A 16,174-nucleotide genomic window follows, 5' to 3' on the forward strand; every position below is an offset into this window, starting at 1 on the left:
GTGTATGGGGTTAGACAATGGTCCAGTTTCATTCTCTTACATGTAGCTGTCCAGTTTTGCCAACACCAGCTGTTGAAGAGACTGTCATTTCCCCATTGTATGTCCATGGCTCCTTTATCATATATTAATTGACTGTATGTGTTTGGGTTAATATCTGGAGTCTCTATTCTGTTCCACTGGTCTGTGGCTCTGTTCTTGTGCCAGTACCAGATTGTCTTGATTACTGTGGCTTTGTAGTAGAGCTTGAAGTTGGGGAGTGAGATCCCCCCCACTTTATTCTTCCCTCTCAGGATTGCTTTGGCTATTCAGAGTCTTTGGTGGTTCCATATGAATTTTTGAACTATTTGTTCCAGTTTGTTGAAGAATGCTGTTGGTAATTTGATAGGGATTGCATTGAATCTGTATATTGCTTTAGGCAGGATGGCCATTTTGACACTATTAATTCTTCCTAACCAAGAGCATGGGATGAGTTTCCATTTGTTAGTTTAATTTCTCTTAAGAGTGTCTTGTAGTTTTCAGGGTGTAGGTCTTTCACTTCTTTGGTTGGGTTTATTCCTAGGTATTTTATTCTTTTTGATGCAATTGTGAATGGAATTTTTTTCCTGATTTCTCTTTCTGTTAGTTCATTGTTAGTGTATAGGAAAGCCACAGATTTCTGTGTATTAATTTTGTATCCTGCAACTTTGCTGAATTCCGATGTTAGTTCTAGTAGTTTTTGGAGTGGAGTCTTTAGGGTTTTTTATGTACAATATCATATCATCTGCAAATAGTGACAGTTTGACTTCTTATTTACCAGTCTGGATTCCTTGTATTTATTTGTTTTGTCTAATTGCCGTGGCCAGGACCTGCAGTACTATGTTGAATAACAGTGGGGAGAGTGGGCATCCCTGTCTTGTTCCCAATCTTAGAGGAAAAGCTTTCAGCTTCTCGCTGTTCAGTATGATGTTGGCTGTGGGTTTATCATATATGGCCTTTATTATGTTGAGGTATTTGCTCTCTATACCCATTTTATTGAGAGTTTTTATCATGAATGGATGTTGAATTTTGTCGAATGCTTTTTCAGCATCTATGGTGATGATCATGTGGTTTTGGTCCTTCTTTTTGTTGATGTGGTGGATGATGTTACTGGATTTTCGAATGTTGTACCATCCTTGCATCCCCGGGATGAATCCCACTTGGTTGTGGTGTATGATCCTTTTGATATATTTTTGAATTTGGTTTGCTAATATTTTGTTGAGTATTTTTGCATCTATGTTCATCAGAGATATTGGTCTGTAATTTTCTTTTTTTGTGGTGTCTTTGCCTGGTTTTGGTATTAGGATGATGCTGGCTTCATAGAATGAGTTTGGGAGTATTCCAAAAGGTGTTTTTTCAGAGCGTTTTCCTCTCTTACGCCACAAAATTCTGGCAGCATCATTGGAATGCCATGCTTCAAGGGAGCAGCACTTGCTAGGATATATGTTACTGTGTATTTGCATAGAAATCAGTCTTTTTTCCATAAACCCAGACCTTTTAGTTAGCCCTCTCTGTGTGATTAAATACCCATTTTTTGGTTGTCCAACGTGTTTAGCACCAACTTTTCATTCTGGGGGTGGATCACTTTGGGTGTGCCTCTGAGTATTCATATGGTCAAAATTTATATAATTGCTAAGAAAATGAAATGCAGAAGATAGAATTTTGCAATAGAAAATTTTGGATATACATTTATTACTTTTAATATTACACAAAGATGATCAACCTTCAGATAAAATCTATTCCAGCATTTCTCTTTTTGTGTAAATGGTCATTGTTCTTATTACTACTGAAGGAATTATCTGAAGCTGAAAACCAATTTAAGAGGATGATTGAACACTACCCCAATGAGGGACTTGATTGCTTGGCCTACTGTGGAATTGGGAAAGTATATTTGAAAAAAAACAGGTTAGTAGAAACCACACTACTTTATGTTCTGGGCTGGCAACTCATTTGAAGTCTAATGTGACAATTAACTTGATGATCCCTTTTCTGGAATAATTTTTTCTAATAGAACAATTTTTAATATAGATACCCTAATAGAGTCAAGTTAAAAAAAATTTCCCTTTCCCTGTTTATGATTAATTAGTTGCAGTGGAGGGTTGCTGTTTCTATACAAGAATCTACTTTTGCTAAGTGAATGAAAGAACAATGGAACAACCAAATTGTTCAGTTTCCTGTTTTGATTGTTGGAAACTTTAAAAAATAAATTGCAACATTCAAAGGACTAGTGTGCACCTATTTATAATAAAGGCAGTGTCCAGGCAGTTTTATGTTTAGCTTATATTACTTCTATACAAACAGGAATAATACCTTGTTTTTTTTTTTTAAATACATAAGTTACATTGAATATTTCTGTGCATTGATTTATTGAATGTACTCTTCCTTACTAGTAAGCTTGAAATCGCCATGGCTTTTGTTGTGGGGAATGAAAATTCATGTCACATGTTTAATACCTTCTTTCTTCGAAATGATGACTTCAGATTCCTAGAAGCTCTTAATCACTTCGAGAAAGCAAGAACCTTGATTTGTCGTCTTCCAGGAGTGCTAACTTGGCCCACAAGTAATGTGGTTATTGAAGAGACTCAGCCAGGAAAAATAAAGGTAACTATTTCTGTAGAGAGCTTCTTACTAACCAGAAAAGCCCATCTGCACTGCCTGACCAAGATCTCAGAAGACAGAGGTAGGAGTGCTGTGCTCTTAGCTCCCCACATGCATTTCCCCTTTAAGGACTAGTGAGAATTACTAGCATTTATTGAATGTTCCCTATGTGCCAGTCACACCTTCCATGTATAATTACCTTCTATCCTTAACAGCTACCCACAAGTGAATACTTGATTGTTTCCATTTTACAGGTGAGGAAGATTAAGATTAGAGAGATTAAGTTATGTGCTCAAGGTTAAACAGGCAGTAAGTGGTGGAGCTGGAACTTACCTCTGGGTGTTCTGACTTCAGAGCATGCATCACTAAACAATATGACATGCTGGTTGTACTTGGAGAAGGTTTAGCATCGTGTCATTGTAGTTATTGTAGTTAACTGAGTTGGTACTTGAAGACTTGGATAAAATTTACTCCCTTATCCAGACACATAGGATGCTTTACTAGTTCTGGAAAGATTAAATAATGTATGAATTGACTGATAAGGCTTTTTGGTTAACGGTGACACTCAGAAGTTGCTTTTGGCTGAAGCTTTTAAAAGCACAGGGGTCAACTCTTACAACTCAGTAATAGAAAGACTGTCTAATTGAAAGTAGCCAAAGGACCTGAGTAGACTTAACCTGCCAGGAAGTTACACAGATAGCCAATAAGCATCTTTCTCTCTTTTTTTCTTTTTTTTTTTTGCATCTTTCTCTCTTGACATGTCTCCTTCTAAAAGGGGAAACTTTAAAAGTTGTATGTGGTATGTTCTTAGCTAAAAAATACTTAGTTATTCATATGCTGAAAATATTTTGATGGTAAGAGGTTATTAAAATCACAAGCATTTTTACTGATGAATTAGTGTAATTATGTCATATTTGTTTGTTTTTGTTTTAGATGATGTTAGAAAAATTTATTGAAGAATGCAAATTCCCTCCAGTGCCAGATGCCATTTGTTGTTATCAGAAGTGCCGTGGATATTCCAAAATCCAGATATACATAACTGATCCAGACTTTAAGGTATGTAATGAATGTATATTAGGCCATTAACTTGCAGAATTGTGCCTTTAAATGGGTTCAGAACAAATTTTGTAATTGGTTGCACCCAAGTTCTCCAGCTTGTCAGCAGTTTCATGCCCTCTCCATCCTCTGGACTTCCTTAGGTCTGCATCATTGCAACTGGGGACCTAGAGCCACTGAATAAACACTGAGGGCAGGGGGAGGGACCTGAGGAGGCAGGCTAGTTAATTCCATTTCCTCTTTCTAGCCAGTGTTTTCTGTAATGTGCTTGTTTCCTAGGAGCACAGGAAACAAAATGTGATTGTCACCTCTGATTTGTTGTGATTCTAATTTCTTGTAAAATTTGAGCCCAAGAATCTAAAGGCCATTATGATCACTTAATTAACTCATAGAAACCTAAATCTCAAACCAAGTCTGGCACTTAATTGATTGAATACATTACTTGGGTCTTAGTTTATTCAAGAAGATAGTAACCGCCCACAGTCCCACTGTCCCTGGTTAGTAAATCAGATGAAATGATATTTATAAACTATTTGATATTGTAAAGGATAATGCAACTGTAAGCTATGAGAATGAACATGCCATTCAAGCTCTGTGTCTCCAGCACTAGGCATTCTGGGGTACAGAAGGATTGTACTTCCCCAGGAGAAAATGTGATGTCTAGTTATGTCTGCCAGGTGAATGTAGACAGCTCTCTATCTCTGTGTGTATTGTGAGTGTGAGCTAGAGTGTATACGTAGACATCTTTAACATGTGAATTGTTTTAAACCCCCAGGGTTTTATACGAATCAGCTGTTGCCAGACCTGTAAAATAGAATTTCACATGAACTGTTGGAAGAAGTTAAAAACTACAACCTATAATGATAAAATTGACAAGGTAAGGCTAACAAAATTGTCTATAGATTTTTTTAGTATGCTTAGTGTATACTATTATATGTGACTCCTCAGAGAATCTTCAGAAGAAATCTTGAATTCCCTTCTTTGCATTCTAGATATAATTAGAAAGTTTTAAATTAAAACTTGAATGATAAAGTAGAAAGTCAGTTTTTGTTTTTATTTTACACAGATATAAAGCCAATAACTATAGAGGCCTTTAATGAATTGTTCAGCCAATTTTTACATTGGGGATTATGATCAAAAATGAAAATTTTAATGTCTGATTTTAATGTTATGATGTAGAATTGATGTCTTAAATTTATTTTCTACTGAAATGTGATGAGATAATTTGTACTGAGAGATCAACTTAGGTTTTGTACTGCCATCTCTCATTGGGGCTTCTCTTAATTAGCAAGATAGTGATATTAATTACCATTAGCTAGGTATACTTTGAGAGGAGGCACAATTTTGTATTCTTATTTGCATTCATAGAATTTGTTTCTGATACATGTAAGCTGTGTACATAAAACCTTTTTCTACACTCCTTAGGCTCGTGTAAACTTTATTTCCTTACTGAGAAAAAAATTGAAGTCATTGCGCTAGGTGTCTGTTAGCAGTAGGAATTATTCAAGTTTGGTAGAAATAACTTCTCAGTTTTTATACATTTTCACATAAAGATACAGTAATATTACCAAATTAACTGTTGCTATTGAGTCACTCCAACTATGTCTTTGTCTTGATTGAGTTTATCTAGATATACATGCTCCCTTAGTGTTCTTAACCATTCCCATGGGTTGAAATGCCCTCTGTAAATTAGTCACTAGAGTATACTGAAGTAATATACAGCCCAAATACCTCATCTCTTACAGTAAGACAGGTTCATTTCTTGCTTCCATTATTTGTCCTGAAGTTCTGTAGCTGTCAGCCAGGGTTGGTATGCAGCAGCTCTAGTCTATGGGGCTGTGTTCTTTATTTCTGAATTAAGGTCGAAGAGTACCTGGAACATGTTCTTGTGGCAGAGGGTAAAGAGCAATGGACAATCCATTCACTGTTTCTTAAAGCTTTTGCTTGGACATACCGTACATCACGTCAGCTCACCTTGCATTCACCAAAGCAAGTCACGTGGTCGGCCTGACGGCCGGGGGTCTGTTCCTCCTACAGGGAGCCTCTGAAAGTCAAATGGCAGTGAGCCGGAACTTTCAGTGCTCCCCGAAACAGCTTGTACACCATATTTTGACTGTTACTGATGGCTAAGACGGTATACGTTTATAGATTTATTCTGAGATACAGCACTTTTTCTTTTTTCATTCAAACAGGATTTTCTACAAGGAATTTGTCTTACCCCTGACTGTGAAGGAATCATTTCCAAGATTATCATCTTCAGTAGTGGTGGACAAGTTAAATGTGAAGTAAGTATCTAATAAAGGGGAAATCTTACTAAATTGGTAACCAAAATGCTTATACATTTTAAAACATTTATATTTGTGGAAGTTGTATTATTTGAATCTAATGCTGTCTAGGAAAGAAACAGTTACTTAATTGAAGAAAATGAAAGAAATATTAGGATGTAAAAATGCTTCTCTGCAGTGAAGGATTCTCACATGCTTTTATTTCCTGCAAGAAAAAAGAGGCTTTTTACATTTTTACTTTTACACTTTTGTTTTACTGCTTTTACTTTTTGATAACTATTTTTTTTAATCCCCAGTAAACTTTGGGTATTGGGAGGATGGGGAGTCTTAGGGAGGGGGAAGAATCTTGAGGGATTACCTTTGGCTTTACTGTATGGGAATGGCAGGCATGTGTTGTAATGAAATTTGTAACTTATTTGATCTTTCTTCTTACTCTTAATTTTTTGAAAAAAAAAACTTCTTCCTAAGGTGTGTCTATTCTTTTGTTCTGAAAAGTACTGAAAAGTAAATTGTTCTGCTAAAGTGTTGTTTTTGTCTTGGTCGGAACATCATCACTGTTCTCTGAAATTGAACATTGTGTGTACCTCTAAAATGCTTACTTACCATTGTGTGCTTTATGTCTTGGGAGTATGAGACAAATTTTGGATGTCTTTTGTTTTTATTTAAAGTTTGAACACAAGGTTGTAAAAGAAAAAGTTCCTCCAAGACCTATTCTGAAACAGAAATGTTCTAGGTAAGATTTTTAACTATCAATTGTAGCTTAATGATATTTCTTAGAATATATGTCTATTAAATGAGGATTTCTAAATTATGCTGTTTTTTAAATTGGCTCTGTATACACACCTAAATGTTTTTTAAATGAATTTTATGGGTACTTTAAACTTAAAGAGAACTAGCCTAGAATGGATAAATACTAAAAACTTGAATAACAAGCATTATTTAGGGATTAAATTTAAAAGTAAAATTATATTTGATGTCGTGAAATGATGTATTTGATTAGAAGATTTGGCATTTAAATAAAATTATATAGTTAGCTCTGTATACTTTAATTTGTTTGTACTTTAATTCCAAAAGCATTTTTCCTTTTCAGCAAACATTTTGAACCAATAACCATTCCTCACCCTGAAAAACTCAATATACTGTCAAAATTATTCACTTTTCTGTATCTTCTTATTCAGATCAAATAATTCCAATCCTTTTTCCTTCTCTTTTTTGGTCCTGCTTCTTGTTTTTCATTCTAAGAAGTGATGTTTTTCATCATTGGTGACCAAGAAAAAGCAGAAGAAAAGATGGAACAGAATTATTTGTTGAGGAGAATTCACTGTAACCATATCAACCAAATTCCAGTATAGTGGGCCATTATTGAGATGTGAAAATAATATTTTACTGTGAGTTCTTTTCTTTGAAATGAGTGTTTATATCATCTTCCACAGTGATTTTACTTACTCCTATTTACCCTAAGCAATAACTCATATACTTGGAAATAAATATGCCATCCTTAATTAGAAGCCACTCACTCATTGAGGTCCTTTTTTTCATGAAACAAAATACCCTTATTTTAACTGAGTTGACCGCATATGTCAACCATTTTTGATACTGAACAGAACATGTAGGCCAAGATCTAACTGAAAAGGAGAACTTCCAACCTACTGCTTGGAGAATGGTTTCTACAATAGGCAAAGGAAAATAGTTAATTGAGTTTATAACAAAAGTGAATTATCACTAATTGTGAATGTTCATCAGCCTAGAGAAGCTAAGACTGAAAGAGGACAAAAAATTGAAGAGAAAGATCCAGAAGAAAGAAGCAAAAAAATTAGCACAAGAAAGGATGGAAGAGGACTTAAGGGAAAATAATGTCCCCAAAACTGGAGAGCAGAAAGGTATGCTGAAGTCCAAAGCATGATAAGAATAATATATTCTTGCTTAAAAGCATAAATATAAATATTCATCTAAAGGGGGGAATCTAGTAACCACAGTATTGCTCATGTAAGTGTATATTAATGATACCAAAAGAAAAAAAAAAAAGAAAAATATATTCATCTTATTGGGCCTCATATTTTTATTGAATTGAAATTTAGATTTCAGTTAGTAGTTTAACACTGTCACTGTCTTCTATTACCCCGAGATGGGGAAGGGCTTGGTGTAAAGAGTACTGAATTTGGAAGAAGTATATGGGGATTCAGAATGCTACCCTGCCACTAACTGGGGCACAAACTCCATGTCAGAGTGTCCTCAGCCTTGAAGTGAAGGTGGAAATAATATCTGACATGCATATTGTTGTTTGAAAGTACTCTGTAAACTCCACTCTGTGTATTTAAGGTCCAGAACACTGAACAGTAAATTAGCTACTAATTACTTGAAGTAATGCTAAAGTAATTTTAACTGGTTCAACTAAAGAAGCAGTTCATAAAAGGTGCCAAAGAGATTACCTAGTCCAACCCTCTTTTATGCTCATCCTGTCATCATAACCTGGCTAACATAGGAATGTCTTGGTAATTTTACAGTTTCTGTGGATATATTTACTTTCAGGTTTTTTGTTTTTTTTTTTTGTTTTTTTTGTTTTTTTTAATTGAGTTCTTTTCTTTTTGAGGGGTATAGCTGACATAATATTGTATTCGTTTTAGGTGTACAGCATAATGATTCAGTGTTTGTTTATATTGTAAAAAGATCACCACAGTAAGCCCAGTTAACAGTGATCACCATACATAGTTACAGAAATTTTTTTTCCTCATAATGAGAACTTTCAAGATCCACTCTCCTAGCTACTTTGAAATATGCACTGCAGTACAATCAACTGTAGTCACCATGCTGCACGTAACACCCCCAGGGCTGCTGTGAGTTTTGCGTCAAAGTTAAGTTATTCTCATTTGCTACCATGATGGCTATTCCCAAAGTGGAATATTTCCTGTTGTTGTCTTTGTCTTTCATCTAATATTCCATTGATGTTTCACAAATCAATCAAAGTTACTGTTCCTACTGAACAAGTTTTTAGTGAATGTTCATATTTTAACTTGGCATTCTTCAAGACACTAAAAATGGCCATCCACTAGGGAGATGCCTGGGTGGGAACATGTACTTCTGAGATATTTTCCAGCTTGGAATCAACAGCTCCACAGGTATCTGATTTAGGATCCAATGATAAGCTGAAATAACATTAATTACCAACTATTATTTGAATTCATAAGTGAATAAATGAATCCCTTCAACTCCAGAAAAACTTTGTATTCTTACTGACTGAACCAATTTATTGACTACAAAGTTTAAATAGGTGATGAGGCTGGGTTAGGATTTTTGAAGAAAGTAACCTTTTAGTAGATCTAAGCTTGTAGATGTTATGTAAGTGATACAGAATGAAAGAGGTAAGATATTTATTTTTTATATGTTTGGTTTAATGTGAACTTTCATCTTTTCAGAGGTATTATCAAATATTTGTATTCCTAATATAAGACTTTTATATTTAATAAAACAATATTACAAATCTGAGTCATGTTTTGTTTTGTAATGTTATATTATTCTTTCTGAGTTTATATCATTACACATTGGTCCTGTTTCTCACTTAAACTGACCACTGTTTTTTATCCTTAGAAACCATAGACAGTGTTCAGAGTTGCCAGTTCCTTGATGACAGAATTCTGCAGTGCATAAAGCAGTATACTGACAAGATTAAATCCGGTATACTGAATACTTCCAAGCTTCTCAAAGAATTGCTTTCTTGGAAGGTTTTAAGCACAGAAGACTACACAACCTGTTTTTCAAGCAGAAATTTTCTAAATGAAGCAGTGGACTATGTCATTCGTCACCTGATTCAAGAAAAGAATAGAGTAAAGACCAGGATGTTTCTGCATGTACTGAGTGAGCTTAAAGAAGTGGAGCCAAAATTAGCTGCCTGGATCCAGAAACTTAACAGCTTTGGTATGCCACTGAATTCTAGAGCTGCAGTTCAGTAGGAAGGGTAAACGTAGGCCTTCAAATCCTTTTTAATTTTCCTATCATTTTTGATTTTTTTAAATGTAGGGACTACAAATTGGCATGGTTAAAAATACTGTTTCCTCCCAAGTCACAGTTTTTAGGTTACTTTATAGCTAGGTTACAATATACTTTTTCAAAAGGTACAAACATAAGAAAATTCAGTCAATTAGAAAATCCACTCCTGTATTATACTAAACCATTTGTGAATGTGTAAACTGTTTGAATACTTGGCCCAGCCATGGGTCATTAGCACCCCTGGAGTTGGGTATCAGTGCTGTGCCCTCTGGGACTGTGCAGTTGTGGTAGAGTCCTTAATAAAAAATTTAGAGGGAAGATGGAACTAAGGCTCATCTAAGGCAAATCTGTATCTAAGGATTATGAAAAAAAATACTCTGGGGTTGAACTAGACTCTTGTGAATTACAGAATTATAAAACGATGTTACTGTGCCCTAATTTTCCTAATTGGTTTAGGAACACCCCACTCAAGCAGGCTCTTGTCCAAGGCCATGCAGGAACTGCAGAAGACAGCTGCAGATAGAGTTGTTGTCTAACATGAGAAGTGGTTTCTTTGGGTACCTACTAGGGCACTGTTTAACTTGGTGACCATGATAGCAACTGGCCTTGCATGATAGATGATTCATTGGCAGCTGTTGGATAAAAGGTCAGCAGGAGCCACAGCCTCTGTGAGCCACCTTGACCTGCCTAAGGTTTGGAGACATGGAGCTGTTAGAATTCTATGGTTCCAGAGAATATGTTGGTAACAGTTCTGTCAGTAGAAACATAGTAAGATGGCAGCAAGCTTGGCTTAGTTCATAGCTCAATGTTGCTCCTGGGAGCATACGTCTCCATGGGTCTCTGGTCAAGAAAATTACTCTCAAGTGACAGGATTGTCATTAGCATCTGTTAACATTATCAGATAAATAAATTATAATGTCATTTCTTACTTGAATCTGCTTTAGAAGATAGACTCAAGAGAAGTAGTAGGCTCTCTGGTTATGCTTACCTGGGCAAGAGTGCCTGCCACTTTTCATGCAGGTAACTGGTAGCATTGAGCCTTACAGCTCATTGACAGGACAATGTGAATGTGTCCCCTTAATACAATGAACATTTATTCTGAAGATTACAGGTATCATTTAATAACTACATATGTGTAATACTAAGTGTAAAATGAGTTTGAGCATCTAAATAAGTAAGGTTGTACTATAGTCCTGATGTAAGGCTTATGTATTTATTGAAAGCAAGTGATTTCTAGTTCCTGGAATGAGTTTTACTTCCTTATCACAGAAAGTCTGTACAGAGCGTCACATCTTGCATATTTAATGTGAGAGGTCAGTTTATATGCTGGCGGCAGAGGCGGTGTTTAACATTGCAATCCTAGCAGTAATCTGCCTGCCTTTCCCTCACTGCACATGTTCCAATGTGAACCTTAAATGGAAGATGTGAATGTGGTTATTTTCTCATTGACAGTCCCTTAAACCTTCTATTGTATGAGTGTTTTATGTCATCACTGGTCTGGTATTTAAAGATACCAACTTTTCATGCAGTGTAACCTCCACATGCTAACTGTTTCATCTGGGAGAAACAGCAGTCCAGGGTAATTTTGACTGAGCAGAGCCCTTCATTTGCTGACTGAGAATCTGTGGCCAACATAAGAGGCACCAGTACTGTGTTATGAGGTCTGTGGGGAGATAGAATGAAGTTAATCTCTGCTTTTTGGTGGCTGTGTTAGCAAGGAGCAGGGACTCACCACCCTCTCAGGAGCAGTGTGTGAGGTTGCAGCCACTCCTTTTTCTGATTTATAGAAGGGGGAATAAAACTGGGAATAGTAACCACCCTGATTTTTGTGAGGAGGCTCAGAAACCACACTATTCTCAGGTTGTGATAAAGAGCAGTTCATTGTGGTGTTGGGGAGGTTTACCCATGTCCTATTTTAAAAAGGCATTTAAGAAGCTTTTACGTATTACTGATGTTTAATTTTGGGATATATGTAGAAAAAGTATTGTAACATCTTGCTAATTTGTGCTAATTGGAATGAAAGTCATTTTCAATTAGTAAAAAAAGTTACTGTTACTCTTTTAAAGGAATTCAATGCCTTTCATTGCCTAAGTCTAATAAAAACTATAATAATAGATGCCCTTGGCCCACCTTATTTAGCTAGTAGTTAAGAATTATAATTAGCATATCAGTGTTAAATGGTGTTTCTAAAATGTAAAATAGCTTGAAAAAATTTATATTCAGGTATTTAGATGTTTTTGCTGAAAATATGAGCAAACTATAATGGAACCACTTTCAGAGATGTAAAACTGAATGTGATTTTACAGTAAATAATTTTCCCTTTTTACTTGGGTTTTTTTCTTACAGGCTTAGATGCCACAGGACCTTTTTTCTCTCGCTATGGAGCATCTCTTAAGGAACTTGATTTTAGCATCATGACATTTCTCTGGAATGAGAAATATGGTCATAAACTAGGCTCTATAGAAGGAAAGCAACTTGATTATTTCTGCCAGCCAACATCATTGAAGGAGGCACGATGTTTAATATGGCTGCTTGAAGAACACAGAGACAAATTTCCAGCATTGCATAATGCTTTAGATGAATTCTTTGATATAATGGGTATGTGGTCCAAGTTTCAATTTATATTGAAAACCTTAGGAAAGAAATCTGTGAAAAACATAGCTTAATTTAAATACTTTACAAAGAAAATAGTAGTATTATGGTACAACCCATTTATTTGGGGGAAGTTACTGATTAAAAACAGTGATTATAAAACCTTTTTACTCTGTTGAGCTAAGTGTTGGAGAGATACTTAAGATTGGTACATTACACTGACTACACACCATACATTCTCATTTTAGATGTTTTGACATACTATCCTCATCTTAGATATGTATCATGGCAAGAGTGCTTACTACATGGACAGAATTTATTAGGAAATAAAGTTTGATATAAAATAGAGTTTGATCTCTAACATTCAAGAAAACATTGGCCTGCAGAAGTAGGTGATGTTTGCAGAATCTAAAACAGGTAACATGTCTGTTAGAAGAGCCTAGAACTAGGGGTCAGGAAATGTAGGCTGTGGCACCCCCCCAGCTTCTTCCCTATGTCAGTTTATTAAAAACCTTGTTTTTGTTACTACTTCAAGGTCCCACGCTAGGTGTTAACAGGAATTCAGAGATGTTTATGCTAGTCCCTGCCCTCAAGGACCTTATGTTCTAGAAAAGGGAATAAGGCGAATATACTGATAACTGTTATATGGGAATAAGCTCAGTAGTAAGAGAGGACTAGGAGTGCTGGGGGTACAGACAGAAGACCAAGCACTTGAATTCTCCCTGGGGAGGAGAAAGCCTTGGTGCAGGGGCAGAGGCCAAACTGGATTGTGAACATGGGAGCGGAGGTGGGCAGGCTTATACTGGGGCTTAGAGACATAGGGTGGAGGGACATTGGGGGACCTGTTTGGGTACCAGCATGGACTTCAGCTTGGCAGAAGAGGATAACGAGTAGTTAATGCCTTGATTTTCTTAGGTCTTAGTTTCTTCATCCCTAAAATGGTAGAATTTGAAGCCAGTGGTCTATATGGTCCTGATTTGCTTCAAATTCTAATATTTTTAGATTCTTAATTAATTTTAATTTATCTTTAGTATGAAGTGTTTTGTGATAATGCCCCTCTGTTTTGCCTCCGCATCAGAAGTCTGCATATTGTCAAGAGTTAGACTGTTAAATTTCGTGCTTTTTTTTAAAGGGTACGTTCAAAGGTCTGGCCTTGTACAAAAGTGTCACGTTACGAAATTGAAATGTAGTATAAGGAATTGAAAAGCTTACTTTTGTTGCAGTTACTAAGAAAGAGCATACTCAGATACAGATGGCTTTATTTTTCCAGGACACAGCTTCATGATGAGGTGACATGCTACTTGATAGCCTGAATTTATTACCAACAGTTTGCTGCTGCTGGTAATAAAATGCTGTCTTGGGGCTGAGTTTACAAAACCAATGCATGTTTGGATCACACAACAAGACAACTTAAAAGGACACAGTGCCCTCTCTGTGTGCCGTTGCCTGATTCTTGTTTTTGGTACCTAAAATACACAGTCCACTGACTGTTTCTCTGCTTTTAGTCATAGAGTCAGAAGCCCCCAACCAAATGATTGGCTGTCCCAGCAGATGTTCAGGTCCAGTAGCTCTGCCTTGCACCCTCACCCCGGACATTTTCAGCTTTATCTCTTCTCATTTAAGGAATGATTGTATTTCTTAAAAGTTATCAAAATCCACCACTGATCTTGTATTAAAGGTATCCAGTAATGTCACCAGTGCTGTGGTAATTCGGAGCCCCAGACTTTCTCCTGAGCTCTGTGTGCCTGTTTCCCTGTTGCCATTTCTGTGTAAATAGCCAAAAAAGGTCCCTCAACAGCAATATGGTCAAAGACTCTCAAGTTCCAGGAGACTTGTTTTTCCTAAAGTTATCTCAGTTAATAACATTGTTGTAAATCTCATTTTTAAGCAGGAAACCCAGGAATTGGTCTCAGTTCTTCTTTTTCCCTATTACCCATGTCTAGTTTATCACCAAAATAAGCTTCATCTTTGATCTGTCCTTTCCTGTCCATGTCCACTTCCCTGGGCCAGAACCTTAGTAATCTTCCCATGATTAGACTATCACAGGCGCCTTCAAACTGATCTTCATGCCTCTAGACCTTCCCACTCCAAATCTTCTTCTTATTTGCTGCTCAACCATCTATCTAACCCTGTAGTTACTCTGCATGGGAAACCCTTGCTTCGTTTGGCTTACACATTAAGTTCACATCATCTGTCCAGGTTCATCACTCTCCCCATCTGCCCTTTCAATATGCACCCTACTTCTTAGTGTCCCCAAACCTGCCTTGTGCTTTACTGCCTCCTATCTTAGCTCATGCATTTCCTATAGCCATGTCCTACCCCTTTGCTTGCTCATTTCAAGTCTACCTTTAATACTCCCTCCTCCCCAAAGCTCTCCCTGACCCCTCTATGGGCCTCTCCTCTTGGAGACTACTATTCCATCAGCTTTGTTTCCATTGTATTTATGCCGGGACATAGCATACGGATTACAGGTATTTGCCTGTTTGTTTTGTAGAACACAGGCTTATCTGTGGCAGAGACTGTTCTCTTCTCTATTCCCAGCACCACATAGAGTTTGACACCTAGAAGGTACTCAAATTATGCTGAATTGGATCAGTATTTTGTGGTTCTTTGTAGTTGGTTTCCCATTTAATTAGCCATTTTCATTTTGGTTTCTAAACTAAACTTGTGTCAAAGCAAAACAAGGAGTAGAGCACAGTCAATGTTAGTAGAATCTGGGTGGTTTTCTTCAAGGCTTTAGTGTATTGTGTGGCAATGTAAATACTTTATGTTCTCACAAAATCATCTATGTCTTCCTACAGATAGCCGCTGTACTGTATTAAGGAAACAAGACAGTGGAGATGTGCCTGTAAGTTATTTGATCACTTTAAATGTTTTGTTCTGCTTTGTACTAGCCAAAGGAAGAAAGGAGCAGCTAGGCCAGTGATTGTTTACGTTATAGGTGGCCTTCCAGAATCAGAGCTGAAGGACTTCTGGATAACATCTGCTGTTTCATTAGAAAGTTAATGCTAGTTTTCCTCTTAGAACTGGAGCAACAATCAGCAAACTCTGAGGCTTAAGTTAGACAATGTCCATGAAATTTTACAACTAATAAATGTTAATCTTAGAAATAGGAAAGGAGTCCTTGAGTCATCTTCTGTCATAAAAGTGAAAAATTATCTGTAATGATTAAAATTTTAATGTTTTGCTGTGTAAGGAAAACAAAGGGATTTTGTTTTGAGTGGCTCAAAATTGAGTTTAAGTTCAAATAATTCCAGGGTTGTCTTTCCTTTGAAAATTGGTGGCAATTTTCAGAGAGAGGGATACTCATTTAGTCATTTTTTAGGATCAAGTTATCACTACTTGAAATTTTGTCTTAATCTGCTGTGTCAAATAGTGTCTAGCTAAGAATGGATACAGCTAACACACCCTGTGGGAAGTAAATGGTTCTTCTCAGTTCACTATTTGTGCCCCAGTATCTGGCCAGGTGCAGAATGTCTCATTTGGCTTAGTAAAAGGAATATCATTAAATTGTTAGTAGCATATAACTGGAATTTGGAAGCCTGATTAGTGTCTTGAAAGGACATGTATTGAAAATGAGTTTAAAATGTTGGAACAATTTAATTTTAGTTATAACATTAGGTGTCATTACATTTTTCTTATCT

At 36.4% G+C, this 16,174-nt stretch overlaps 1 protein-coding gene across 10 annotated transcripts in view; it reads left to right on the plus strand.

Moving 5' to 3' along the window:
• The window catches only part of TTC3 (tetratricopeptide repeat domain 3), a 156,252-nt gene that overhangs the window by 74,067 nt on the left and 66,011 nt on the right, over nucleotides 1–16,174 (plus strand). For all 10 annotated transcript variants that reach the window (XR_008998483.1, XM_036899242.2, XM_036899240.2 and 7 more), the window contains 10 exons: nucleotides 1,808–1,920; nucleotides 2,496–2,616; nucleotides 3,547–3,669; nucleotides 4,445–4,546; nucleotides 5,862–5,954; nucleotides 6,623–6,687; nucleotides 7,698–7,834; nucleotides 9,540–9,866; nucleotides 12,285–12,536; nucleotides 15,332–15,378. Coding sequence is in view for 9 of the 10 variants with exons in the window: in XM_036899242.2 (XP_036755137.2) it covers nucleotides 1,808–1,920; nucleotides 2,496–2,616; nucleotides 3,547–3,669; nucleotides 4,445–4,546; nucleotides 5,862–5,954; nucleotides 6,623–6,687; nucleotides 7,698–7,834; nucleotides 9,540–9,866; nucleotides 12,285–12,536; nucleotides 15,332–15,378 (1,380 nt within the window). In the remaining variant the exon portion in view is untranslated. The remainder of the gene's footprint in view (nucleotides 1–1,807; nucleotides 1,921–2,495; nucleotides 2,617–3,546; nucleotides 3,670–4,444; nucleotides 4,547–5,861; nucleotides 5,955–6,622; nucleotides 6,688–7,697; nucleotides 7,835–9,539; nucleotides 9,867–12,284; nucleotides 12,537–15,331; nucleotides 15,379–16,174) is intronic.

Source organism: Manis pentadactyla, chromosome 1, assembly GCF_030020395.1.
Source record: "Manis pentadactyla isolate mManPen7 chromosome 1, mManPen7.hap1, whole genome shotgun sequence".
NCBI lineage: Eukaryota > Metazoa > Chordata > Mammalia > Pholidota > Manidae > Manis > Manis pentadactyla.